Source organism: Ovis canadensis, chromosome 1 (genome assembly GCF_042477335.2).
Source record: "Ovis canadensis isolate MfBH-ARS-UI-01 breed Bighorn chromosome 1, ARS-UI_OviCan_v2, whole genome shotgun sequence".
Taxonomy (NCBI): domain Eukaryota; kingdom Metazoa; phylum Chordata; class Mammalia; order Artiodactyla; family Bovidae; genus Ovis; species Ovis canadensis.
Genome location: NC_091245.1, coordinates 191333747 through 191360236, shown reverse-complemented (window position 1 = coordinate 191360236; position 26490 = coordinate 191333747). Strand labels below are relative to the sequence as shown.

The 26490-nt window shown below is 49.4% G+C and overlaps 1 protein-coding gene across 5 annotated transcripts in view; it reads left to right on the top strand.

The window, feature by feature from the left end:
• MYLK (myosin light chain kinase) overlaps positions 1–26490 on the top strand; it is a 280492-nt gene that overhangs the window by 155495 nt on the left and 98507 nt on the right. For all 5 annotated transcript variants that reach the window (XM_069555329.1, XM_069555313.1, XM_069555320.1 and 2 more), the window contains 8 exons: positions 1115–1163; positions 2273–2438; positions 3361–3526; positions 5563–5581; positions 6060–6583; positions 7143–7349; positions 12917–13051; positions 16055–16207. In XM_069555329.1, the coding sequence (XP_069411430.1) occupies positions 1115–1163; positions 2273–2438; positions 3361–3526; positions 5563–5581; positions 6060–6583; positions 7143–7349; positions 12917–13051; positions 16055–16207 (1419 nt within the window). The remainder of the gene's footprint in view (positions 1–1114; positions 1164–2272; positions 2439–3360; positions 3527–5562; positions 5582–6059; positions 6584–7142; positions 7350–12916; positions 13052–16054; positions 16208–26490) is intronic.

Below are 26490 nucleotides of genomic sequence, written 5' to 3'. Positions count from 1 at the left end.
TTCGTTATTAGCTCTTTTTCACTGAGATCTTGGTATAACCTTAAACCAGATACAGCTGAGGAAAGTACTCAGCCATGAGCTTCATCGTCCACTCCTATGTTCCTATGCATTCATGTGAGTGTGATCCGAGCTGGGATTTAAGAAAGTTTCCGCTTTTCCAAGAAAGCCCCTGCAGATCTCCCACTGCAGCTGCCTGCTGTTATCAGGGAATGACTTCTACCCTTTCCATGAGTGCTTTGGGTGGAGTTTTATAAACATTCCCAGCCTATCACAAAAGGATAGCACCTTTCAAGCCTATTGTCATCTCAAAAATTTCCTCCTCTCCCCTTCCCCATTCCTCAAAAATACCCCAACCACTTTGCGGCCACTTCCTGGTCACATTGTGAGTTGTTCCTACCAGCAGCAGCATTTAGATAAAGGAGGTGACACCAGCCACCTGGGTGTGCTATTTAACTGCTTCCTACCCAGCACAGCAGCACCACACCCAGGACCAGCAGTGCCCAGTGTCCTGCCGGTGCAGGTTCTGGGACGTACTGGCTTCACTGGAGCCCCTGTCCGGTGATCTGCTTGCTCCTGCTGGACAGACACTGCTGTTTGCTGGGCCCGAGTGGGGCGGTGATTGGGTCTGATGGGAACAGACTCGGCAGGAGTGATGCATGTGCCTCTCTCTCTCCATTCAGTTGGCTCCTTTTCTGGAGAGGTCCTAATTTCCACAGGGCGTCCCCAGAGTGGAAGGTCCGAGAACACGTCACTGCTCAGCCGAATGGTGGCGTGTTCTAGAACAGGCAGATTGGGATGCTTTCTTGTACCGTTACCAGCTCTGTGACTCAAGAGGGTGACTTCACATCTCTGAATCTCATTTTTTCCCACCAGTTTAAAACATATAGAAGGATGATGTGATACCAGTCTCCTTAAATTATTGCAGGGAATCCATGCAATGATACATGCAGAGTGCCCACCATAGGTGCTCTGACCCGGTCACAGGCTCAATCAGGGTGAGCGGTCACCACCATCGTCTCACCCCGTCCTCCTTGCTGACTCCTGACTTCTGTTGCTCCAAGTTGGTAGCTCAGACGTGGCTCTTCAAGCCTTTCTCTTTGTTTCCTACTTGCAGGGAGCTTTGTGAAGAAGCCTGGCCAGCCTGTTGTTTCCAAAGCCTTGGGGTAAGTTCTGGGGTGTTCAACCCAGGGTAAGGGCTGGATTGGCTCGCCTGGACAGAACAGCCTGGGGAGCAAGCTTTCTCAAGCACCTCAGGTTATAACTAAAGCAGGAGCCTACTGGGGTGTGACATGTCATTCACACAGCCCTCCCAACCCTGTGGCCTCTGTGGATCGCTCCTTCGATCCAACTAAATGGAAGTGGGCTATATGGCCATAGTCTGCAGGAGTCTCTAATAACCAAGACCAGAGTCAGAGGACCTAAAATAAGCAGACTTAGAAGAGGCAATCAATATGTGACTTTCCTTATGGCGAGTAAACCTATACTGGCAAGGGTAAGTAAAAATGGCTGCTGTAACAAACAAGCCCCTCAATCACAAAGGCTTAACACAAGGAAAGTTTCTTTCTTACTCAAGCAAAATCAGTTCGTATTTTCTCAGACAAGTGGAGAGCCTTCCAACTAAATTTCAGGGACCCAGGCTCCTTCCGTTTTGTGGCTCCATCATCTCTTCGGCAGAACTCTCTGCATCTAGCCAGAAGAGAATCACATAGGAGGTTTTGAACAGTCCAGCCTAAAAGTGGCACATAGTGCTTCTGCTTTCTGTCCACAGTCTGTTGGCCAAAACTTAGACTTTGGCCAGAGTCCAGTAGAATTCAGGTGTACCTAAATTCACTGGACTTCCCAGGTGACTCAGTGGTAAAGAATCCACCTGCCAATGCAGAAGTTGCAAGAGACATGGGTTCAATCCCTGAGTCAGGAAGACCCCCTGTGTAGGAAATAGCAACCCACTCCAATACTCTAGCCTGGAAAATCCCATGGACAGAGGAGCCTGGCGGGCTACAGTCCATGGGGTCACAAAGAGTTGAGCATGAGTGAGTAACTGAGCGGGAGGAGGAGCACACATTCAAGGGGCTAGTAACTGAAGACTAGCCGCGTGCTCAGGAGGTGGAGGAGATAGGTTTTGGTGCCACAGATATTTTCCAGGAATGTATTTGAGGCACAGAATTGGGAAAGTTTCCCTTTGCTGGTTTCTGAGCCCATCTTAAGTGACTTGGGTGGGGACAGACAGAAAAGGATCTGCATTGCTGGGGATTTCCTGCTGATCTTTCTCCAGGGACAGACTTGCAGCCCCTGCCATGGAGACCCGTCCTAGCATCTGGGGAGAATGTCCACCAAAATTTGCTACCAAGCTGGGCCGAGCGGTGGTCAGAGAAGGACAGATGGGGCGGTTCTCCTGCAAGATCACTGGCCGGCCCCAGCCACAGGTCACGTGGCTCAAGGTAGGGTTCTGTCTGCCCTGACTCTGGGTGAGATCCCTGCGCTAGTAGGAGTCTGTCTTCCCAATCAGTCCCTGCCACTTCGACTGTAGATGGCCCTCAAGTTTCTCCTGTGTTTGGTAGCCCTGCCTGTTCTTGTCCCTGTGCACATAACTCTCCCTGTCACTCAGCCCACAATGTCCTGTAATCCACACACTCACAGACGAGCATAAAACTTCTGAGCCAAGACAGACCTGACCATATCAAGAGAGTGGACTTTGAAGTCTGGGGCTGATTTCAAGCCATCGCTCCCTGATTCACAGAGCATGTGATGCTGGCCAAGACACTGGTCTTTTAGAACCTGGGTTTCCTTATCTGTGAGGCAGAGATAACGCCACCAACCTCAAAATACTGTTGGGAGACTCCACGTGGGAGTGCTTTATCAATCACTGGGGCTAGACACTGTGAAAACAGAGGTGGGGAAGCAGGGAGAGGGGCAGGAGTGGGTGTAAACAGGGCAGCGAGGAGGTCAAAGCCAGGGAGAGTAGGTTTTTCACAGGTGGAACTCCTGGATAAAAATGAGCAATGGACACCTTTTCCCTGTGTCCTGATTCTCCTGTTCTGACCCTGGAACATCTATAAAAGGAAGAGGGAGGCAAAGGAGAACTAAAGCGAGGAATGTAGAATTTTCCACCTCAAACTTGGACTCCTTTCAAACAGGTTCCATGCACCTGCTCTCAGCTGGACGGAACACCACAGCGCATCCATACAGCAGAGTCAGGGCCCTTGGGTGGCCCTCAGGCTGCTCTCTGAGTGTGATGACAGAGCCCAGAGCAGAGGGCCCTGCTGCCTGTGCCTGGCGTCTGTCCCGTGCAGATTGGCAGCACACAGGACAGAGCTGAAAGGTGAGCAGTTTCTCTGACCAAGCTGCCTGTGCCGTCCACAGGGAGATGTTCCCCTGCAGCCCAGTGCTCGTGTGTCTATGTCCGAGAAGAATGGGATGCAAGTCCTGGAAATCCACGACGTCACCCGAGATGACGTGGGAGTATACACGTGCATGGTGGTGAACGGGTCAGGGAAGGCCTCCATGTCTGCTGAGCTCTCCATCCAAGGTACGGTCCAAGCTCTCCATCCAAGGGCTGTGGGAGGGCCATTGCAGAACTGTCCCTTCCGGGGCCCCTCAAGGACCTGGAAGGAGCTGCTTGCTCATTACACATCTGTGTGTTACATGCGCCGCACTTACGTACTCAGGCATCCATCCCCGGGTCAGCATCTTGAATCAGAAGAGTGGGTGGGCGGGCAGCACAGACGCAGCGGAGGAGGAAGATACTTCACCTATGTCTGCGCACCTGGGCTCAGTTTTTCCTCTTGCTCAGACTTCTTTGTTATTTACATTTCTAATTGCCTTTTGGAGGAGTGCACATTGCTAGTGTCTTCCCATCACCTCGTATTTACCCAACCTAAAATTTATCTCAGCGTCCACCCTGTCCTTCAGATCAGGTGCTCCCTCAACTTAACTCTTCCCTTCTCACAGGACTGGGCATTTCAGACCAGCTTTGGCCCCTGTCTCTTCCTTACTCCAGTCATCAGCCCCAATTAGCTCGTCTCTTGAAATCTCTCTGTGTATGACTCCCCATTCCATTCCCCTTGGTTCTGCCAAGTCCAGCCTGGGGAAACTGGGATATGTGGACAGGGAGGATGACTGAGGTCACTCCATTTGAGTGGGAACCTTGAGTAGGTTGGGATTTATGCATCAGGGAGTAAAACAACCCTCACTTTCTCTTTTTCCTTTCTTACCCTTATCTCTTCTATGACTTTCCTCTTCTCCATCTCCTTCCTTCCTCAGAAAGTATCCCTCCTTGCTCTTTTTACTACCCACAGAAACAAATTTATTCTACATTGCAACCCAGGGTGTGTGTGTGTGTGTGTGTATGTGTGTGTGTGTGTGTGTGTGTGTGTATGCTTAGTTGCTCAGTCGTGTCCGACTCTTTGAGACCCCATGGACTATAGCCTGCCAGGCTCCTCTGTCCATGGGGATTCTCCAGGCAAGAATACTGGAGTGGGGTGCCACGCCCTCCTCCAGGGGATCTACCCAACCTAGGAATCTAACCCAACTTTCCCACTTTGCAGGTGGATTCTTTACCATCTGAGCCACCAGGGAAGCAATATATAAAAACGTATACATATACAAATACATATACACATATGTTACTAAAACCAGTTTCATGAAACAATCTTGAGTATTATATACGATACATGCTGGCATTTTCTTTTCTCCTCTACTTCATTAAGGAAAAAAAAAACCCTTTACTGACCATAGGCTTTGACTTCACAACTCACTACAGTCTCAGGATCCTACCGTTTTAGCCTCTCTCCTCTACTTTCCTCAACACTGAATTAAAGAACTGATCCCTTCTGAAGCAATTAATGCCAGAATGGTGTGTTTCCTGGGGTTTGTTTGAAAATACTCCCAGAAAAAGTCCCTCAAAAACAAACCAGAGGGATGTGGATAAGATTGGCAAAATGTCGCTATTTCCCTAATCTGGGTGTTGGCTTTCAGTGTTTGTCATATCCGTCTCAGTACTGTTGCATATTTTGTAATTTTCCATGATAAAACATTTGAAAAAATAATGTGGTAGAAAAATATATCTAGTAATAGTACTTTTTTCCTTTGAAGAACTGAATAAAATTACTTTTTCTGTACGTTTTAAAATGAAGCAGGTATTTGTCAAAAATGATTACCTTGAGGGGTTCTACAGAGGGCTACATGCAAGTGGAACTGTGTGGGTTTGAAGTTTTGGGTAGGTGTTTATTTTCGTTTATCTCTCCAGTGGGTTTTGTTTCCTTCTTCGGGCTAGAGAACGGGAAGCTACTGTGCCCAGGGTGGGGCAGCAGAGGCCGTAGCAAAGGCCCAGGGCAGCGCTGGAAACTTAACAGTGTCTGCAGGGCTCAGAGGAGTTTATCAGATTAACTCAAGAAGTTCAGGACCAGGGGAGCTGAAAGGAGACGGGGTCGAGGGCCACAGGGGATGCTGAGCGCTCAGGAAGCCAAACTCTGTCATAAATGAGAGATTCTTGTTTTATCACTTCCCGGTCCTGGTGTATACAACATTCCACTTACCGTCTTTCTACCTTCTCTCTTTTTCCAGGTTTGGACAATTCCGATAGGTATGTGTAGGCTTTGTGACTGTCATCGGTCCATCTCGAAATGCCCTGTTAGAAGAGAGGGATTGTAATCAAGAAATGCCAGTTTCTGAGTCATCATATAGTGGGGAGAACCACCTGTTTGAGGGGCGTTGTTTTATTTGGAATGTTTCATTTTCTACTGTAATTTGCTACCTGGGTTCTGGGCCAGGCTTGCCGTCAGTATTGAGACTCCTGAAGACCCTGCTCAGTGTCTTTACTAGTTAGCCATCTTTAGGAAGGGCGCTGCTCTGCAAGCATGCCCTCCATGTTCAAGGCCAGAACCCACCTGCTTGTCTTCGGGCTGGAAACTGAGCCAACTGCAGAGAAAGACTTTCGCTCTTACTCTGTCCTAGTTTGTGGGCTTTCTTGGTTCCTGGAGCCCGTGCTTGTGATGAGTAACTAGATGACTGTTCTCTTTCTTCTTCTTCTGCCCCACCTTCCGTCCCTCACCACCAAACAGGTCACTTGTGAGAGGAACAAAGGTGGCCGGTACAGACATCAGGAAGGAAGTCACTCAGGGGTCCAAACCGGATGGCCTGGTGGCTGCTGCCGAAGATAAAAACCGTCCCAGCACCCAGCAAGGAGGCTCCCTGACCTGGGCCACAGGGAGCCAGCCTCAACCTCCCAGGGAATCTGACCTGGAGCCGCTGGGGGACTCCCCCAGAAAGGGCCAGAGGACCCCCGTCCTGCAGAAGACCTCCAGCACCATCACCCTGCAGGCGGCAAAAGTCCAGCTGGAGCCCAGAGCTCCAGTCCCAGGCACCCCCTGTCCCTCCAGAGAAGAGAGGGAGGAGCCAGCTGTGGCCGCTCCAGACGCCCTCCCCACCAGGCGGTCAGGCCTGGGAAGCCAGGACACCATGGGCAAGGTTGCTACCAGGAAGGTCCCCATGGAGAGCCAGAGGGACACCACGTTTCCCAAATTTGAGAACAAGCCCCAGAGCCAGGAGGTCAGTGAAGATCAGCCAGTCGAGTTTAGATGCGAGGGTGAGTAGAGCGGCCTGGGGTCTCTGGTATGCATATGGTAGCTCCCGGGGTTTGCGGGGGGAGCACTCCCTTCCTTCAGCTCAGTGGTCAGAGCCTCCTGTACCCACCATCGCCTTGGACTAGAGGCATCCAAGCCTCTAGGGGGACTAGAGGCCACCCGTCGAAGCACTTGATAGGGGTCTGCCCTCAGGAGATGCTCCCTGCAGTGGCGCTTTGTTCATGGTTGAAGAGAGCACTGACCCTAGCCCTGATTTTTAGCCCTCACCATGGAAAACCCATTACCACCATGGCCACCAGGAAGAAACCCCAGGGTCCCTATCTCTATCCTCCCTTCTGCAGGCTCTGGCTGGTCTGGAAGCTGGGTGTGTCACTTGGCATCCCTCCTCCTGAAGGGCCCCGGCCTCTCTGTCTTGGGGAGGAAGGGAAGGGTAAACCAGTGGGTTCCAGCCAGAGGGCAGTGGCATACCAGCTGAGCCCGCCCTCAGGCTCAGTCCCTTCATCACCCACCCCACCCCACAAGCACTCTTGGGGGCCTCATGTCCTTCACCTGGCCCTGTAGTTTCAGGGATCCCAAAACCTGAAGTGACCTGGTTCCTGGACGGTGTCCCCGTGAGGAGTCGAGAGGGCAGCATCGAGGTTTATGAAGCTGGAGGGAAGCATTACCTCTGCCTGTGGAGAGCCCGGGCCCAGGACAGCGGGAGCTACAGCTGCACAGCCGCCAATGTCCAAGGCCAGGCGTCCTGTCACTGGAGCCTCCTGGTGAAAAGTGAGTACGTCCCTCAAGGCCCCCTGGCTTCTCTGTGGGAGGACCTTTCGTGGGGTGCTTCACACATGGGATCAGTGTCGTCTCCTGCAGTCCCCTGCCCAGGGGGTACCACCCGAGAGAGGCATCATTCCTGCCTACTGGCTAAGGTCAAAGTCATTGCTCCAAGGGAGTGATTCCTGATGGGAATTCACAGCAGGATCACCTCAGAATAGACAGGCCCAGCCCAGCTGTGAGCTACCTTTCTCTAGCTCCTCAGGTGCCTGTCTGAGGGCTCACTTTGAGCCAGACAGACACACTTAGAGTGACGTGAGGTGATGTGGGTGCCCCCTCTCTTCTGCTCATTGTAGGATCTGTTTATTAAAGTAGTGGATGTGCAGTGTGAGGAATTTAAACCATGTGCAATCGTATGGCTCGGAAATAAGCTTTTTTTACCTTTTTAAAAATAAATTTGGCATTATGCCGTTTGTAAACTGCCTGCTGTTCTAATTTGCTCATGTTCCACAGGCATTTTTCAGTATTATTTCTTTCTATGCTTTGTATGGCGTTTGAAAACATGCTTTGTAATGACTATATATTTCCTAGAATGATGTCTAGCCATGGCCTCGTTGTTGTTTCCATTTAGATTGTTTTGACTGTTTCCAGTTTTTTCCTACTGTAACAAAACTGTTTTCAATAGTCTTCAGTTCACTTCAGTTCAGTTGTTCAGTCGTGTCCAACTCTTTGTGACCCCATGAATCGCAACACACCAGGCCTCCCTGTCCATCACCAACTCCCGGAGTTCACCCAAACTCATATGCATCGAGTTGGTGATGCCATCCAGCCATCTCATCCTCTGTCGTCCCCTTCTCCTCCCACCCCCAATCCCTCCCAGCGTCAGGGTCTTTTCCAATGAGTCAACTCTTCGCATGAGGTGGCCAAAGTGTTGGGGTTTCAGCTTTAGCACCAGTCCTTCCAATGAACACCTAGGACTGATCTCCTTTAGGGTGGACTGGTTGGATCTCCTTGCAGTCCAAGGGACTCTCAAGAGTCTTCTCCAACACCACAGTTCAAAAGCATCAATTCTTCGGCGCTCAGCTTTCTTCACAGTCCAACTCTCACATCCATACATGACCACTGGAAAAACCATAGCCTTGATTAGATGGACCTTTGTTGGCAAAGTAATGTCTCTGCTTTTGAATATGCTGTCTAGGTTGGTCATAACTTCCCTTCCAAGGAGTAAGCGTCTTTTAATTTCATGGCTGTAATCACCATCTGCAGTGACTTTGGAGCCCCCAAAATTAAAGTCTGACACTGTTCCCCCTGTTTCCCCATCTATGTCTCATGAAGTGATGGGACCAGATGCCATGATCTTCGTTTTCTGAATGTTGGACTTTAAGCCAACTTTTTCACTCTCCTCTTTCACTTTCATCAAGAGGCTTTTTAGCTCCTCTTCACTTTCTGCCATAAGGGTACTGTCATCTGAGATATGCATCTCAGATATGCATCTGAGGTTATTGATATTTCTCCTGGCAATCTTGATTCCAGCTTGTATTTCTTCCAGCCCAGCGTTTCTCATGATGTACTCTGCATAGAAGTTAAATAAGCAGGGTGACAATATACAGCCTTGACGTTCTCCTTTTCCTATTTGGAACCAGTCTGTTGTTCCATGTCCAGTTCTAACTGTTGCTTCCTGACCTGCATACAGATTTCTCAAGAGGCAGGTCAGGTGGTCTGGTATTCCCTCCTCTTTAAGAATCTTCCACAGTTTATTGTGATCCACACAGTCAAAGGCTTTGGCATAGTCAATAAAGCAGAAATAGATGTTGCACCCACCTATCTCTCTGTGAGATTTCCCCCTACTTTAACTGCTGTTTAGGGACCCTCAGGCCATGTCCTACTGTTGAGGAAATTAGTAAACCATAGGGGTAGAGCCAGCACATTACAGGCTGTTGGAAAACTTATGAGACAAATAACCGTTACTAACTTTTTCAGCAAGTAAATTGCAAACAAAAAGGAAAGAAGGGACAGCCTGTAGGAAACTTATATGAAAAGACACAGGAGACACCAATAATCACAGTAGCTGGACTTTGCATGATCGATCCTGGTTGATATAAAAATTGATATAAAATTTTTTATAAGAAAATCAGGAAAACTTGAGCATTGATAAGATATTCAATATAAAGGAATTAGTGCTATTTTTAAGATGTGATGATGGAATCAGTGGTTATTCTTTTCAAAGTCTGCATATTTTATATATGTAAGTTGAGTTACTTACTAGTGAAATGATAGAATTTCTGATCATATCAGAATCCATGTGTGTTGGGACTTGGTGTAGGGTATGAATGAAGTGAGACTGGCCATTATGAAAGTTGAAAAACAAGTATATGATGATGCACTATACAACTTTTGTGTGTTTCTGTCTGCTCTTGTGTGTGTTTGAAATTTGTTATAATAAATGTTTCTAAAAAAGGAACCTAGTTCATTCAGACAGTAGGATGCCATGCAGCCAGTGGAACAAATGGGCCTGACCTGTAGGCTCTGGTGGTGAGACCTGTCCAAGATATGTTAGTATGGGGATGAGCCAAGTGCAGAGAGGATCGTGTGTATCACATGCTGCTTTCGGTAAAGGGGAAAAAAAAAATCCATGTACATAAAGGAAACTGATGCTTGTATGTGCATAAACATTTCTGGGAAGGCCCCCAATTTCCTTTAGGAAGAGAAAGTAGGAGTCTGTAGGAAAGGGTGAGAGATAGTCTTGTTTTTCACTGTGTACTATTGACTTGCTTCCTAATTGGGAATTTTACTACATTTGTGAATTCCTTTGCAAGGAATATTACCCATTCATTTGGAGGTGGGAGTACCTGTAGGCAGAGGTCTCAGGTCAGGAAACCTGACCTTCATCATTCAGGGCTATGTGTTAGGGTGGGGGACTCTCTTGGCCTCCTGGCCACCAAAGGTTAAAAAACAACAGACTTTGGTTGGAGCATTAGCTATTATTATTAAATGGAAACTATGCCTCGAGCCTGTACCTACACAAGTTGGGAGTGGAAGACAATGTTGATTTTTAAGCCATTGCAGAGCTGAGGGAGAGGGTGGGAACTGGGCATGCCACAAAGCTTGCTGTTCTTGCCAAGATTCAGCCTCATGATTGCTTTAGAATGAAAGTTCCTCAGAATGCTGCACGTCTTTGGTTAATTTTCAGAGTTCTCAGAAAGCTGATGTTGAGTACTTTGCCAGGGCTCTTGCTCCTTGTCTGGTGGAGAACTTAATGGGAGTCCTAAGTCCTGCATCCCAGAAGTCTGGCTTGCCTGCCTTTCTCCTTAGCTGTTCTGAAGTCTCCAGAAGGCTTCACCAGGCTACACCTCTTTCTCCTTCTTCCTATCACTGCAGAAAAGCTGCCCGCTTCCCTTACCAAGACTTCTCCTTCCATCCTTCCCAGACCCATAAGAAATCAGGTCTGATAATGATTGACCTTCCCACCATCTCTTCAGTCTCTCCCCCTCACCTTATCTGGAGACCCCTTTCTCCTCCCTACAGGCATGATCTGGTCTCACCTCATCTAAAAAGGAGAAGCAAATCTTCCCTCTGCCTCACTGCCCCTTAAGTTCCCAAGTTTTCTCTATACTTCTTTTACCCCCAAACTTGCTGCTAGTCCAATCTGTGTGCCCAGCTTCCATCTGCTGATAAGAGCTAACACCGCCCTGAAAGCTTGTTCAATGAGTCAAGCTTTATGCTAAAGACTTTACTGGCATGACTTCATTTGGTTATCTCAACAATCTTAAGAGATAATCAGTTACACCCATATTCCAATGAGAATACTGAGCTGTAGTGAGGTTAAGCGACTTGCTCAAGGTCCCATGCCTTGTAAAAAAGCATATTCCTAACCCATGTTGGTCTGACACAAAAGCCCATGTTGTTTGCAGTGCCTCCTAAGGGGATTCTGTACTGAGGGAAGTTGATGCCTCCTGGGAGCAAAGGGGTGGAGGTGGTGTCTCCCCTCACCTGCCTAGGTAAGCTGGCATCCCTTCACTCTGTACCTGTCCATTCAGATGCACCACATGCTGACTGTAGCTGTGTCCCCACTGCCTGCTGTCCTATTAGGGTACCCCTGGGCTAGAGGAGGAGGTGTGGACGTAGAGTCAGAGAACTGGGTGTAAAGCCTTACTTTATCGCTGGGCTTGACTCTGGGAAATTATTAACTTCATCTGTAAAACGAGTAAAGATAGCAGTCTTGTGGCACTGTCACGTCACCTCCGGAAAAGTACCTAGTAAGCCCTCGAATATTAGTTTTTGCCCTAAAACCTTTGTACTCTCAATATAATAGAGTTTTCCCCTCATCACTCTATTGAATAGCTTCTCTGAAGAGTGCCAGTGGGCTATCGTCTCATCACAAAACCCAGCTGCCTTAAATCAGCCACCTTGACTCCTGCAGCATGTTCTGGTTGTTGTAGAAAAGATTTTCTATCCCCATTGCTCTTAATTATGGCCCCCAAGCAAAATGTTCCCCAACTCACCTATATAGAAGTCTTCTATAGAGTTCAGCTCAGTGGTTCTCAATGAAAATGGGGATTGAGGCCCTCAGTGCTCTGAACTACTGGTCTAGATTAGAAAACGAGAACTCGTGTAAGTCCTTGTCATTTGATCCTGTCTTGGACTTGAAAAAAAAATAACTATAATAATTTAAAGTTGAAATGTCCTCACCAGTGGGCATGTGGTCTTTCCAAGTAAAAAGATATTCACAAGAGTGTTCAGGGTCTTTTTGTTACGTACAGTGTTTTAGTGTTCATCCTTGTATCTTTTGAGTAAACCATAACGGTATACTTCTAATGTATACATATATTGTTGGGGATTTTTGTGTGTGTGTTTTTCAAGACTTTTTTAAAATGTGGGCCAGTTTTAAAAGTTTTTACTGAGTTTGTTACAGTATTGCTTCTGTTGTATGTTTTGGGTGTTTGGTCACAAGGCATGTGGGGTCTTCGCTCTCCAACCAGGGATCGAACCTGCACCTCCTGCATTGGAAGGCAAAGTCTTAACCACTGGACTGCCAGGGACGTCCCTATAAATTGTTTGTTGAGTCCGTTTAGATGATTTATGTTCTCCTTAGAAAATCTATTTTATCCATGTTTTCAATCTAATGAAACATTTCAGCCAAGGATTTTTAAAATTAAAAAAAAAAAGTGTGCAGGGTCTGATGGGAATCATCAATGACAATATAAGACAGGAGAAAGTAGAATTAGGCCAAGATAAGGGGATGAAGGAGCTCAGTGGATGCTCCAGGACAGTGAAAGTCCAGACAAGACAGGAGGGACCTGTGTCCTGGAGGAGAAGAGGCTGGCCCGGTTCTGAGTACTGCCAGACGTGGAGTGTCTTGTGATGAAGAAAAAGGCCCTGGAGTCACTCTGCTTCAGGCTCCAAGTCTCCACATGGTGGTACTGCCTGCTTCCCTGTGTGATGATGGATGAGGCAAAGCCAGGCCACTGAGAAAGCAAGCCGTGGGTGCCCAGGGCAGTGAGGTGGCTGCCTGGGGTCAATCTGCAGCCTGGGCCAGTGGTGATCTGAGACTGTCTGTTTGTCCTTTGCCCTCACAGAGCCAGCCGTGGTGGAGGTGGCCCCATCATTCTCCAGTGCCCTGAAGGACTGCACTGTCGTTGAGGGTCAGGACTTTGTGCTGCAATGCTCAGTGAAGGGGACCCCATTGCCTCGAATCACTTGGCTGCTCAATGGTGAGACCCCCTGCTCCAGCCTCCCGAGCCTTTGGCCTTGCCTGAATTCCTGCTTAGCTTCCGCATGTATCACTCTGAATCATTTATGCATGAGAAAGAAGCATGGAGTATAGAGCGAGCATGGGACCTGGGAGTCTGCCAATGCCTGGCTGGGGACGCTGGGCAAGTTTTACCCCTTTCTGAGCCTTGAGCTCCTCATCTACAAGACGAGAATGAGGCCACCTACCTTTCAGGGTGGTGATTGTGAAAGTCAAATTAGATTCTTTAATGAGATGCCTGGCACATAGGTGCACAAGCAACTTAGCTTCTTTTCGTACAGCCAGGCTCACAAGTAGGTTCTCAATAAATATTTGTTGAGTCAATAAGTGAACAAAAAACCCCACAAATTAATGAACCACACTAGCAGTTGCTCTTGGGATCTTGCCTTTTATTTAGTGGAAGGTGGTTTAGGGGTTCATAGACCAGTAATTCTTTTTAACAATATAGTCCTATAGAAACATCTCAACTTTCTTTTTGCCAAGTAAAGTCCTTTGGACAAAAAAATAATTATTACATATTATCATCCTCTCTCTCTTTTTTTTAAAGAAAAAAGCCTTTAAATTCCAAAAGTATGTATGGGAGAACTCTATCACTAGAGCTGAAATAGTCCATAAAATTGATGAAGTTGAATTGGTCTGCTTTTTGGAGACCTTAGGGGAGGCTGAATGGGCTCCTGCACTTGTCCTCCTCTGTATTGAATGGTTGGGTGACCCTGGACGCCCCACTTTACTGCCCTGGGCATCAGCCTCTTTATTGGTGAGGAGATGGATTGAAACAGAGGTTTAGGGTCTCTACCAGCTCTCGCAGCTGATGGAATGAACGCTTTAAGGGATCAGAGCCCATCACCGTGCACCAAATAGTCCCCAGGCATCTCTCCACTGTCGCCATGTTGCCATGAGCCTGCCTCGTCAGTATAGTTTGCTCAGGCTTTGCTAGAAATGATCTTTAGTCAGCGTAGGAACTTGCCTTGCTGTCTCCCTATCTGTGGACTTCTTGGGCAGAGAGGTGAGAATGGGGGTCTCCCCCTCCACCCCTTACTACTGACAGAGCTCCTGTTGGATCCCACGACTATCGGCACAGAGGTGGCTTCCTTGCAGCTGGAACACAGCACGGATGTTTAGGGCTAGGAACAGATCTGAACAAGAGCATTTCCCTCCTGCTTGGCTCAGGGTCCAGGCCAGGCGTCAAGAAAGATTGTCTATAAAGGGCCAGATGGGAAATGTGTCTAGCTTTGCACGCCACACAGTCTCTGTCACAACTACTCAATTCTGCTGTCATAGCACAAAGCACAGCCAGAGACCATATGTAAATAAACACAACAAAACTTATTTATAGACAAATGCGAATTCATATAATTTTCACACTTCACGAAATATCCCTCCCTTGATTTTTTTCCCAGCATTTAAAACATGTAAAAACTATCCTTAACTTTCAGGCTGTACAAAAACAGGCTTCAAGTGGGATGTGGCCTAGGAGCAGGAGTTTGCTGACCTCTGATTTACGCCTCTCCAGACTGAAAGACTGGTGAATCTTGGTATTCTCACACTGATCCCGCTAGAGGGCGATCATGCACAAGTCAGGGACCCCTGGCCGCCAACCCTGGTTTTACCAGTCTTGGAGCTGAGTCACCCAATCCTGAGTGCCCTGAGCCAACAACTTTCTGGGGCCACCGTTGCACCCCATGCTTGAGGAGTCAAGATGAGCTATACTCCAGTAAAAGGGGAGCTCTCAAACAGCTTGCCGGTACAGATTTCGACAGCAGAGGCACTTTGCTGGCAGTTGGGGAATATACTGGCATTCTCAAGAAACAAGAGCTTTTAGGGACACCCACACACAGAGCAGTATTCAGTCCTCACAGTAGCAGGATCGTGGCCCCTTGGCTCTCCCAGCCCCCAGCCCCACTTCTGTGAAGTGCATCGGGCCAGCGGAATGTCTTCCCTCTGGCCCTGTGGCTGGCTTGGCAGTCTCTGTCATGGAGATATGAGTGTTGCTATGAGCAGGAGAAAACATTGCATTGTGCAGAGAAGACCACTTTCTCCCTCTCCCACTGCCCACTCCCTGTTTTATGAAGTGCAAACCAGGACCCTGGGGCTGACAGGGGAAGGAGCTGACAGTTGCTTCCTTTATGGTGAATGGACACATTTCTGCTCTAAGGCCAGGACCTTCAGTAATGAAATTTTCTTTTTTCCTGGAAATGAAAGCTCACATCCTGAGATAATAAAATCCTGGGAACATATAGCATTAAAGAAACCACTGAATTTCATGGCACACACTTCTGTCTCCATGTAGAACTTTATGGGACCTAAATAAAGGGCCTCTCACGCAAGGGACCCTTGGAAGAAGGGGCCAGAGTTGCTTTTTTTATTCCCCTGTCTTTATCTTTTCTGTGAATCCTAAAATGCAACTCATTGCAGCATTAGGTTGAGGGCGCAGAATCGCTTCTGATAAATATCTGCAGTGGGAAATAAGCTCATTGTTTCTGGAAACATCTAAAAGGAGCTGGGAGCCTCATGTGCAGTCTGGGTGAGGTCCATTCTGCCTGAGGCTGGGCTGTGGGCCAGGTGACCCTGTGAGATTCTTTCCAGGCTTAGAATAATGTGAAGTCTAGGATGTGTATCTGGGGACTATTTATTTAAACAGAATGCACAGAATTCTGTCCCTTTCCCACCTGTATTCTAAATGCCTCCAGAATCTCTCCCCCAAGTCCTACCAGCCCCAGTCTTACTCCTCCACCCTCACAATCACCCCCTCTCCTTTGCCTCCCTGGCTCCTGCCTCTTTCTCTCCCCCTTGAGCCTCTGTCCAGCTGGCTAGGGGTGGTCCTAACACATCATGAGCCCTCAGTGGGCCTGAGCAAGTGTGGGGAACCCCAGCTTCATGACAGCAGCCACCCTGCTGAGGACAGGACTCCCACCCCTCTGCCGGCTGCCCCCTGGCCTGAGCCCTCCTGTGCTTCCCTCCCCAGGACAGCCCATCCAGTATGCCCGCTCCACCTGCGAGGCTGGCGTGGCCGAGCTCCACATCCAGGACACCCTCCCAGAGGACGATGGCACCTACACCTGTCTGGCCGAGAACACCGCGGGGCGGGTGTCCTGCAGCGCCCGCGTCACTGTCCAGGGTAGGAGCCTCTGGGCAGCCCTCTAGAAGCACCTTTCCTGCACATCTGCTTTGGAGAAAGGGCACCATACCTGAAGGCAGGCAGGTGGAGGCAATGGCCTCCAGGAGCTCACAGTGTCCAGGGTCTGCCACCGGAGATGGACGTGCAAGCCCAGTCCTCCACCCCTCACCCCACTGTGGCTGAGGGAAGATGCAGGGGAAAGAGGCAAAGACTCCCTTGGTTTGAGAAGCTTCCATTCTGATAGGCAGAACACCACACTCACTGGAAGAGGACGAGTTCCTGTAGGACTCAAGCTCTCACAAATGACCCCTCATACACTGGGGGCCACTGGGGGACACCAGGTGACAGGTGCCAGTACTGAGGCTTCCAGAGAGCCAGTTTGTCCCCTGTTCCCTCTGCCCTCGCTCCTCCCTCCCAAGCTTGCTCTTGCACCTCAGCAGCCTGGTGTCCAGGAATCTGATTAGCATGGTCGTCATGCATTGGTCAGTGCCAAATGTTTAGTCCCAGAAGTCCCAGGGGGGAGACACAGACTCAAGACGGCTGTCTGGGCTGTGGTATTGGCAGGCATGGTGACAGAGCTGGAGAAGGTCTTCTTAGGCAGGGTGTTCAGGTAAGCCTGATTCCCCACCCTCAGCTGGGCCCGGGCCCCCAGGTCCCACAGTGACTGGGGACTGAGTGCTTAGACCTGGCGCGGCATGCCCTGCTTTGCCAGCAGCTCAGTAGGAGACACGCCATCCGGCTCTGCTCCCCCAGGCTCAGCCTCTTGGGGAGAGTCTCGTTGTATCTGAGCAGCAGCCTTCCAGGGGGTCTTAGAGGTGGTTTCGCTGAAAAGGGGGAGGGAACATCATATGTTGGTTACCTCGCTAGATACTATCACCCCACCTGTGTTTTCTCGATTCTCAGAAACCCCGGAAGCGGGGTTGGGGGGGGCAGCGCTTTCCTATCTTTCCTATCTTCCTCAAGAAGTCAACGTCACTTGCCTTGTGAGCCACACTGGCCTTTGGAACCCAGATCTCCAAGCCCCTGCTCACTCCCTGTCCTTTTCCAGAAGGCAAGTCCCCTGGCCCCAGAGTGGGGATGACCCTCACCGCAGGGGCTAGGCAGTGTCACCCCCAAGGGATGAAGGCATGGCGCTGACAGCCTGTCTGCCTAGGAGGAGGACATGCTCTCCCGCCTCTCGGGTGCCCCTGCGATTCCTCCGGAGGGCCTGGTGTGGAGTCACCACCTGGGGACTGGCTCTGCCTCTTCCCGGGAGGCCCTCCTCCTCGCACCCCTGCCTGCCTGTGGCCCCAGGAGCTTGTCAGCCTCATTCTAGTTTACACTCCACCTGTTCTTTCCTCGTGGATCTCACTCATGGCTGATTGAGGGGTCTGGGGAAATCGCAGATCCAGGCCAGGGTCGCTGCTCCCACCTTCCCCCACCCCTGGGCTCTCCTTGGAGGTCCAAAAGGCCTACCCCAAAGTGGTGGTGGTGGAGGGGGCCGGAGAGGTGCATGATGCTTGCGTGGTCTCAGCCTCCCTGGCTGGCTTCAACCAAGGGCCCTGCTGATCCAGAGCCTGTCCTGGGCTGCCTGTGTTTAGATTGGATTAGAGGGACCCCACTGAGCTAACAGTCCCAGTGGAGGTGGGGGTCCCCAGAAGAGGGGCAAGAAGACTCTGGGGCCATCCCCCTCGCCCCCTAGGTCTGTGGGAGGACGGCTGCCCACCCGAGCATGTTTCAAAGCAGAAACAGTGCGGTCCTGTCAAGGACTCTGCCAGAGCCTGTTTGGATCTGCTCTGAAAACAGCCCTGTGTGAGCAGGACACCCCTACAGCCCACCCACCCCCCCACCCGCCGCCCAGTGTGGGGTTTGACTGGCCTGTGAAGGCCAAACAGAGGCTCAGCTACCATAAATGGTGAAGGAGGCTGTAAGACGTGGCCATGCTCCGGCCGCAGCGCTGGGCTGTCTGCACAGGATCGGGGAGGCCGAGCCTGGCACAGTGACACCCCTGGCTCCATGCCCAGGGCACCCGGGGGGCTCTGGTCCACGTCCCACACTAGCCTCAGCCATGGAGTTTTTCTTACTTTATTGGCAGCTTGTTTGACTGCAGTCTCTGTGGTGGCTCAGAGGGTGGGAGATGACCGCAGTGGAGGCGTTTATCCCATGCAGCGCCGACCACTGTCCCGGCCTCTGCCTCAGCTGCCCAGGCCTGGCCTTTCTGTCCACTCTGTGTGGCCCCAGGCCACAGCTGGAGTGTGGACCAGGCTCCCTGGCTGTAAGCCTGCTGCCAGGCTGCTGTGTCGTGCGCTGAAGACGTGGGACGTGCTCAGGAGCCCCAACCTTTAAACAAGACAAACTCTTTCCAAATGGCAAGTCTAAGGAGCGGTATTACCAAAGGATCAACTCTGCTTCACTGGGTGGTTGTCTTTCTGTCTGTCTGTTCGTTTGGTTTGGGTAAAAGGAAGGGAGAAGCAGAATCAGAGAAAGCAGGTATTGGGCCAGACACTAAAGCCATAGTCTGAGCACCCTGTTCAGGGAATTCTGGCCACAAGAGGGCGCCGTTCATCGATACCTCTCCCTCCGCTGCTCTGGTTTCCAGGGAGGAGGGGTTCTAGGGCAACTTTCGCTGGAGGAGAGTTTAGCAGATCCTGTTGAAGGCCAGACATGGGTGCTCTTTCTCACCTCTTTAGCCTTTTGCCAAGGTTTTGCCAGCATCGAGAAGCTGCTCACTCAGCATTCTGATGGGCCTTCTGCAGCCTCTTCTCCCTGCTTTCTCTGCTTTCTCTCCTCTGTAACCTCCTCCTTCCCAGATCTGACCAACTCCCTCCCACATACGTCACTCCTCTTACCTGCTGTACCTCTCTTATCACAGCAGTTACTTACAAGTAAAGTTTTCCTGAGCACCTCGTTGGCCCCAAGCATTGTTCTGGGGAAGCTGCCGTGAAAAGAAAACAGGTCCTATCTTCCCGCCTGTTACATTCTGATGGATGGTCCAAAGCTGGCTTAATCCAGCATTGACAAGTGTGCTATTAAGAAAACGGAAATAGAGAGGCGGTGGAAGGGATCCTTTCTTAGGTGGGTGCTAGAGGAGACCTCTTGGGAAAGGTGACATCTGAGGGGAGACCTCATGAAGTGGAAAAAAGACTGCTCCAGGCAGGTGGTACAGCAAGTGCAGAGGCTCTGAGTTGGGAACAAGAGCAGCCTATTCAAGGGACAGTGAGGCTGCAGCCACGGGAGTGGGGTAGGGGCAAGTGGTAGAGGTTAGGTTCACAGAGAGAGGCAGGGGTACATCATGCAAGTCTCGAAGGACGATGAGGGGAGAAAGCATTTTGCCTCAACATGAAATTTCCTCTGCCTGTCCAACTGCCTTTTTTGCTGGACTGTTAGCTCCCTGCAGGCAGGGACCATGTCTCATTATTGCGTGTAGCACATGTCCTACTGTGTGAACATGTGTCCAGTGAATGGATGAAGGAAAAATGGAGGTGCGTGAGTCTCTGCGGCAGTGCAGGGGGCATTCCCTCCACCTCCTCTCTTGCCTGGGGGCTCAGGGCTCAAGGAGGTGCTCAGTAAACCTACACGCTAGCTCTCAAACGCCCCCCCACCAACAAATATTCCTGCTTTCCTCCTCCCATACTAGGAAAAAGTCCCCAGTAGTTAACCAGGCCACGAAAATCTTCCCTCCTGACCCAGGATAGAGCCTGGGTGATTAATCTAAGGATGATTAATCTAAATTCCTGCAGAACCCAGGAATATCAGAGGAGAGTAAATATTTCAGTGTATATGCACTGGTCATTGGTACAGGGGCTTCCTTAGACTAGTATCTTTTTAATTTCTCTCCCCTTGGAGTATCTTTGTCAAGGCTAAAATCCTTAAGTGACTATAGATTTATTAACCTGCTAATGTGCCCATTTAGACAGAGTGTCTTAGCCTAATGGTTTGTTTATTTAAGTGAAGGCCTGCTGGGCTCTTAAAGGCACCGAAGGACATAAAATGTGGATAAGTTAAGTTTTTTAAAAACCCTGATTTCTAAAATAAAAAATGGAATGTAATAAGCATATTTACTAGAGTGTTTGCTTTGATAAAGAGCCCCTAATGAAAGTAATGGGCACCAGGAAATCAGCCATTCTCTGGACAGTGAAAGCATCAGTAAGAGCCCAGCTGGCTTTCAGATTAGTGACAAGCCCTCTGCGGGGCAGCTTGGAACACTCTGTGTGTGTGTGTGTGTGTGTGTGTGTGTGTGTGTGTTCAGTCGTGTCCAACTCTTTGTGAACCCATGGACTGTATGTAGCCCACCAGGCTCCTCTGTCCTTGGAATTTTCCAGGCAAGAATACTGAAGTGGGTTGCCATTTCCTTCTCCAGGGGATCTTCCCAGCCCAGGGATCGAACTTGAGTCTCTTGCATCTCCAGCGCTGGCAAAGGGATTCTTTACCACTGCACCACCTGGAAAGCCCCTTGCTTTAAGCACTGACAGCCTCTTAAATGTATTTAAAAAGAAAGCTCTGGGGGCTTCCCTGGTGGCTTAGTGGTAAAGACTCTGCATGCCAGTGCAGAGACATGATGTGATCCCTGGGCTATCCCACACATATGAGGCACATGCATATCCCACATAATATGAGAGAGCTAAACTCATGCTCCACAGCCACTGAGCGTGTCACACCACAGCCTCCTTCTAGGTCGCTGCAGGCCATCTGTAGCATTTTTTCGCTTGGAGTCCTTGGTCAGGAATGCCATCCAGAATTACAGTTTTGTGTTCCTAATGGCAAAATGCGATCCGTGCTTTGACAGTGTGGTGGAGAGTGTGGTTTCCAGACGAGCCTCTAGAGGGTACATGGGCTGGTTTGGATGGCCTACCTCTACGTTTAGAGTTTGATTACAACTCCTAAGGCACTAAGAAGGCTGTGGTTGTAATATAGTCCCGCTTCCATCTGGCAACCCTATCATTACTGGTCAGAGATTCTTTGGGAGGGGGAGGGAGTGTCATATGCCTTTGTTTCCTTTCATGCTTTTCCTTTCTACTTCTTCACATCTGCTTCTTAGGGTCTGGAGAAATCAGTGGGGAGCAGGAAAACCAAAAGAGAGGGCATGGCTATGGGGAGAAGGCTCTCTTTTCATGTCCAACAAGTAGACCATTTGCTGACTCTCCGAGTCGGTTTATTCAGTTAGACAGACTTTTGTTGGCCGAGAGTTCACAGACATCCCTGGAGAGGGATTTGCACTGCGCATAAATGCCCTGTCGATGGAGAGCGGCTGGGCAAAGGTAACCCTGCTGAGCCCTTGAGTCAGCAGTCCTGGAGCTTAGGGAAAGGAGGAGGCCAGGCTGAGACCCCTGGACCCTGCTGGATTTTGAGCACCACATCAAGGAAGGAGGGACGAGTGTGCTTCTGGAACTTTCATTGGTGATTCACTGAACGTTCATAGTGTAACAGGGTGAATAGTATAACAGTGTGTGGAGTGAATTGGATTTGCTGTTGGAAAGATATTTTGCATTTTTATGACTAAACAAAATATTTCCGTTTCAAAACTTAAGGAAAATTTTAGTAGCTTAGAGATGAAGGCAATAATTTTCCCTCTCCCTAACTGCATCTTCAGGAGGTCCATGTGTCGGCACACCTGAGAGAGGGCAGGGGATGTAGGAAGTAGGGGAGGGCCCTTCCATGTCCATTTCTATTTGGTGACAGCCTGTGGATCCAGGGACGCTGGTGTCAGGGAAACTACTGACAGACAGGGCCTGAGGCTCTGACAGCAGGACTTAGTGAAAACTGTGACAGGCAGTGGTCCCTCTTACGGGGAGCCCTGGGGAGCTCTTTAGATGGTAGAGAATTCTGTCTGTTTCATATGGGTGTCCTCATCTGTTTAAACACTTTAAAGGTAACATCCTTAATTTTTTATTTTCATCTGACACAAGTTTTGAATGAGCTGGGAGCCTTCTAAGAGCCGTTTTCAAGGCAAACTACTCACGTACATTTAATGCGAATTCAGTCCATAAACATGGGGCACTTTAGAGAACGGTAACTTAGCTGGTAAAAGTTGACAGGTGGAGAAAACTTCCAAGGGAAATTGTCTAAGGAGAAATTCGGAAGTGTTTTTCTTGCTAAACCCATGTAGAGTGAGGAAGGACTCAGAAGGGAGGAGCAGGCAAGTGACCGCAGGGCAAAAGAAGACACTCGGGTCCACACCAGCACTGTAACAAAGCTGCAGTGGCTTCTTAATCTTCAAGCCCAAGAAAGCCCAAGGCCTTGCTCATGTCTCCAGTTTTGATGAGCAAGTTCATACCAGTTGTCGTCGTTGTTCAGCCGCCCAGTTGTGTGTGACTCTTTGCAACCTCATGAACTGCAGCACCCCAGGCTTTCCTGTCCTTCACCATCTCCCAGAGCTCGCTCAGACTCATATCCATTGAGTAGGTAATGCCATCCAACCATCTCATCCTCTGTCAGCCCCTTCTCCTCCTGCCTTCAATCTTTCCCAGCATCAGGGTCTTTTCTAATGAGTCAGCTCTTTGCATCAGGTGGCCAAAGTATTGGAGCTTCAGTTTCAGCATCAGTCCTTCCAATGAATATTTAAGATTGATTTCCTTTAGGATTGATTGATTTGATCTCCTTGCTGTCCAAGGTACTCTCAAGAGTCTTCTCCAACACCACGGTTCAAAAGCATCAATTCTTCAGCACTCAGCACTCAGTGATTTTGGAGCCCAAGAAAATAAAGTCTGTCACTGTTTAAATTGTTTCCCCATCTGTTTGCCATGAAGGGATAGGACTGGATGTCATGATCTTAGTTTTCTGAATGTTGAGTTTTAAGCCAATTTTTTCGCCCTGCTCTTCACTTTCATCAAGAGGCTCTTTAGTTCCTCTTTGCTTCCTGCCATAAGGGTAATGTCATCTGCATGATATACTAGTTATTGTATGAGAATTAATGAGAAAAGTAGCAAATAGCACCTGTTGTGTGGATGCTTAACTTCCTCTAAATAAGAGCTTTTCAAAACCTATTATTGAGATTATATCAGTTCCTATTAGTGTTAAAATGAGACCGTCAGTTATCATTTTTAATGAGGAACATTGTTTTGATAAATAATCTAATCAGTTAAAGCCAGTTTGTTTTGTTTAATTCCCGTAACGACTCCATGCTCTACTTTTGAATGAACTCCATTCTACAGATGAGGAAAACCGATGCTTAGACGTCAAGTCAGCAGCCACAATAGGCCAGCTCACAGGCAGCCCTCTAGGCCTCCAGTTGCCTCAGCCCACATGCTTGTTCTGCTGCTCTGGGTCTCTGAGAAGTCATTTGTTTGATACTTTTGCTTCCCCAGAGCAAGAGTTTTATGTTTAAGTTCATGGCTAGGGACTGATTTCAGAAACAGTTTCTGATGAGTCAAAACAGAGCATAAATGGCCAAGGAGGGAAAACTTGGAGGGTCTGTGCTGTGCTTAGTCACTCAGTCGTGTCTGACTCTTTGCGACCCCCTGGACTTTAGCCCGCCAGACTCCTCTGTCCATGGAGATCCTCCAGGCAAGAATACTGGAGTGGGTTGCCATGCTCTCCTCCAGAGGATCCTCCCAAGCTAGGGATCGAACCCAGGTCTCCCGCATTGCAGACCATTTCTTTACCATCTGAGCCACCAGGGAAGCCCAAAAATACTGGAGTAGGTAGCCTATCCCTTCTCCAGGGGATCTTCCCAACCCAGGAATCCCCCCGGGGCCTCCGGCATTGCAGGCAGATTCTTTACCAGCTGAGCTACTAGGGAAGCTCTGGAGAGTCTATATAGGCTCAAAGAGTGGTCTCTCTCGCTGTCTGTCTCTCTCCTTCCTTTTCTCTCTCTCCATGTTCCTTTCTTCTCCCACCTTCTCTCTTCTCTCCTCCCTTTCCTAAGTCCGGCTATAGTTTAATCTACATGACATCATTTTTTACTTGTCAGTAAACTGCTTATGGGGTTCCCTGGTGTGTCAGACAGTAAAGAATCTGCCTGCAATGGAAGAGACCCAGGTTCGATCCCTGGGTTGGGAAGATTGCCTGGAGAAGGGAATGGCTACCTACCCCAGTATTCTTACATGGAGAATCCCATGGACAGAGGAGCCTGACTGGCCACAGTCCACGGGGTCGCATAGAGTTGAATGTGACCGAGCATGTGCACTGCTTATAGCTGTTCTTGATCTCAGTTCTTGTCTGGCCCACCAGAGGACAATCCTGTTCCTTTTCCCTTCTCTCAGTGTGGAACAGAACCCCCAACACCAGGCTACCCAGTTTAATGGCAGAGAGAGCCAGCGAGTGAGTGGAGAGCCATTGGCTAATTGACCAAGTACCTGAGCAGCAGACACGTTCACCTCAGAAATTTAGTCCTAGGTCCATAAATCAAGGAGGCTCAGCCCGCCCTAGATTCCAAAGACAAAGGGCCTGTGGGTTTGGTCTCAGCAGACTAGAGGAAGCACAGCTGTCGGGGGACCTGGGGTATATTTAATCCGGCCCCATTTGAGCTGGGTTGCAAGTCTGCCACTGCATCCCAGGGACCTCCTCCTTTGGTGTACCACAGCCAGAGTCTGCCCTCCCCAAATGAAAAAGGTTCAGGTTGCCTGAGGTGCTGTGGCCCCCAGCGGCCTCTTTCCTCAGACCCTGGTCCATCTACCCTGCCTGAAACCAGGACTGCGCCAGGTGACAGCTAAACCAGGACTCCAGGAGAGACGTCTCTGGGAGAACCAGCTACTCTGGGCAAGAGCACAAGGACGCAGAGCTCCCAAGGGAACCTAGCTGACTGGCCTTTGTTCTCAGGTCAGGAAGGGAGCATCCAGACCAGGACCCCATTGGCCGTGTCAGCTTTTCTGCCAGCTTCCTTCTCTGAGTCCCAGCTCACTCTGCTATAAAATGAGGGCACATTCTTCCCAACTTCAGAGGGTGTTGAACATAAACTGAGAGCTGCGGATATCCTTTAGAATCCTTAACTGCTGACCTTTGTAAGGCATTGTTATAACGTTATCTCCGCAGCTGAGACCTTTCAGATCTCTGACCAATTATATGTGAATACCCTGGTTTGGGAGGAGACCATATTGTATCATTTCTCATCGTATCAGTAGTTATTGTCAGATTGAGTTTGCCTAACCAAAAACAGTCGGAGTAGGAAAGGCACAAAACATTTATTCTTGTACTTATTATGTGCCAGATATTCTTTAGCTGTTTTGTATATGTCCTTTCTTTGAATCATCTGAAAATCCGGCAGTGTTTATCATGCATTATACTAATGATGTGTGCATTACCCCTTATCACTTGGGCGGGATCGTCAGTAAGTGATGATAACTGTATTCTTATCAGTTTAGAGGAGAGAACACTGAGGCTTAGCTTGGGGGACTTGCTTCAGATCACGCAGCTCGAGCTAGGAGCTCACAACACCCATTTCCATCTGTCTCCTCTTACTGTATCTAAGTCCGTGCAAGAGGGGGCATAAACTGATATGTGATCTATCGGCCACAGATGAGCCAGGATAAGTTGTGTATGGCTTTGGAATTAAATGACAAACACACACCTCGCCCTTTGCCCTGACTTTCCCTGCTCTATGTTAGCTTTCCTCCTAGAATGGGGGTCCACATAGCACATCTGTCTTCATGGGGAGTCGAGCATGGCCATCCCTGCAGGTGACTGGCTCCCTTGGAAAAGACAGTCTCAGATCACCTGGGCCTCATGGTCCGGAGGCCTGGGTTTGAGCTCTCAGTCTGCCTGTCACTGGCTCGGGGACCTTGAGTAGCTTACTTCACCTGAGCACGTCCCAGCCTCTCTCCAGTAAAGTTGCGTGGTGGGCTTGGGACTGGGGTTTCAGGATTCAAGTTAGGGCTGCTTTTCTGGGGTTGCCTAAGGAAGCTGCTTGTCTAAAACTGACATCCTCATTGGCTCCGGGATCTGAGCCCAGAGTGTGTTTGTAGGGGAGGTTTAGGTTGTTTTTCTCATTCTGTGAAGACTCTGGGGGGGGGGGGGGGGTGACTGGGGCTGAGCCTGGCTCTCTGTGGCTCTAGTCCCGCGTGACCCTGAACGGCAGGCTTGAGAACAGGTTCATTTTGCACATTTACTCCCTGTCACTTCCCTCTGCTCTTTGTTCTTGCTGTGGGGCCCTTGCTGGGGAGGCAACAACAGGGTCAGAGACGATGGGTGACATTGGAACTAAATGCCTGCCTGGGGCAGTTTCCACAGATTCAGACACTGTCACTCATCTCCCTCTGAAGGAGTGCAGTGAAATTTTGTTCTTAAAATTTAGATTTAAGTGAAGTGAAGTGAAGTGAATTTGCTCAGTCGTGTCCGACTCTTTGCGACCCTGTGGACTGTTGCCCACC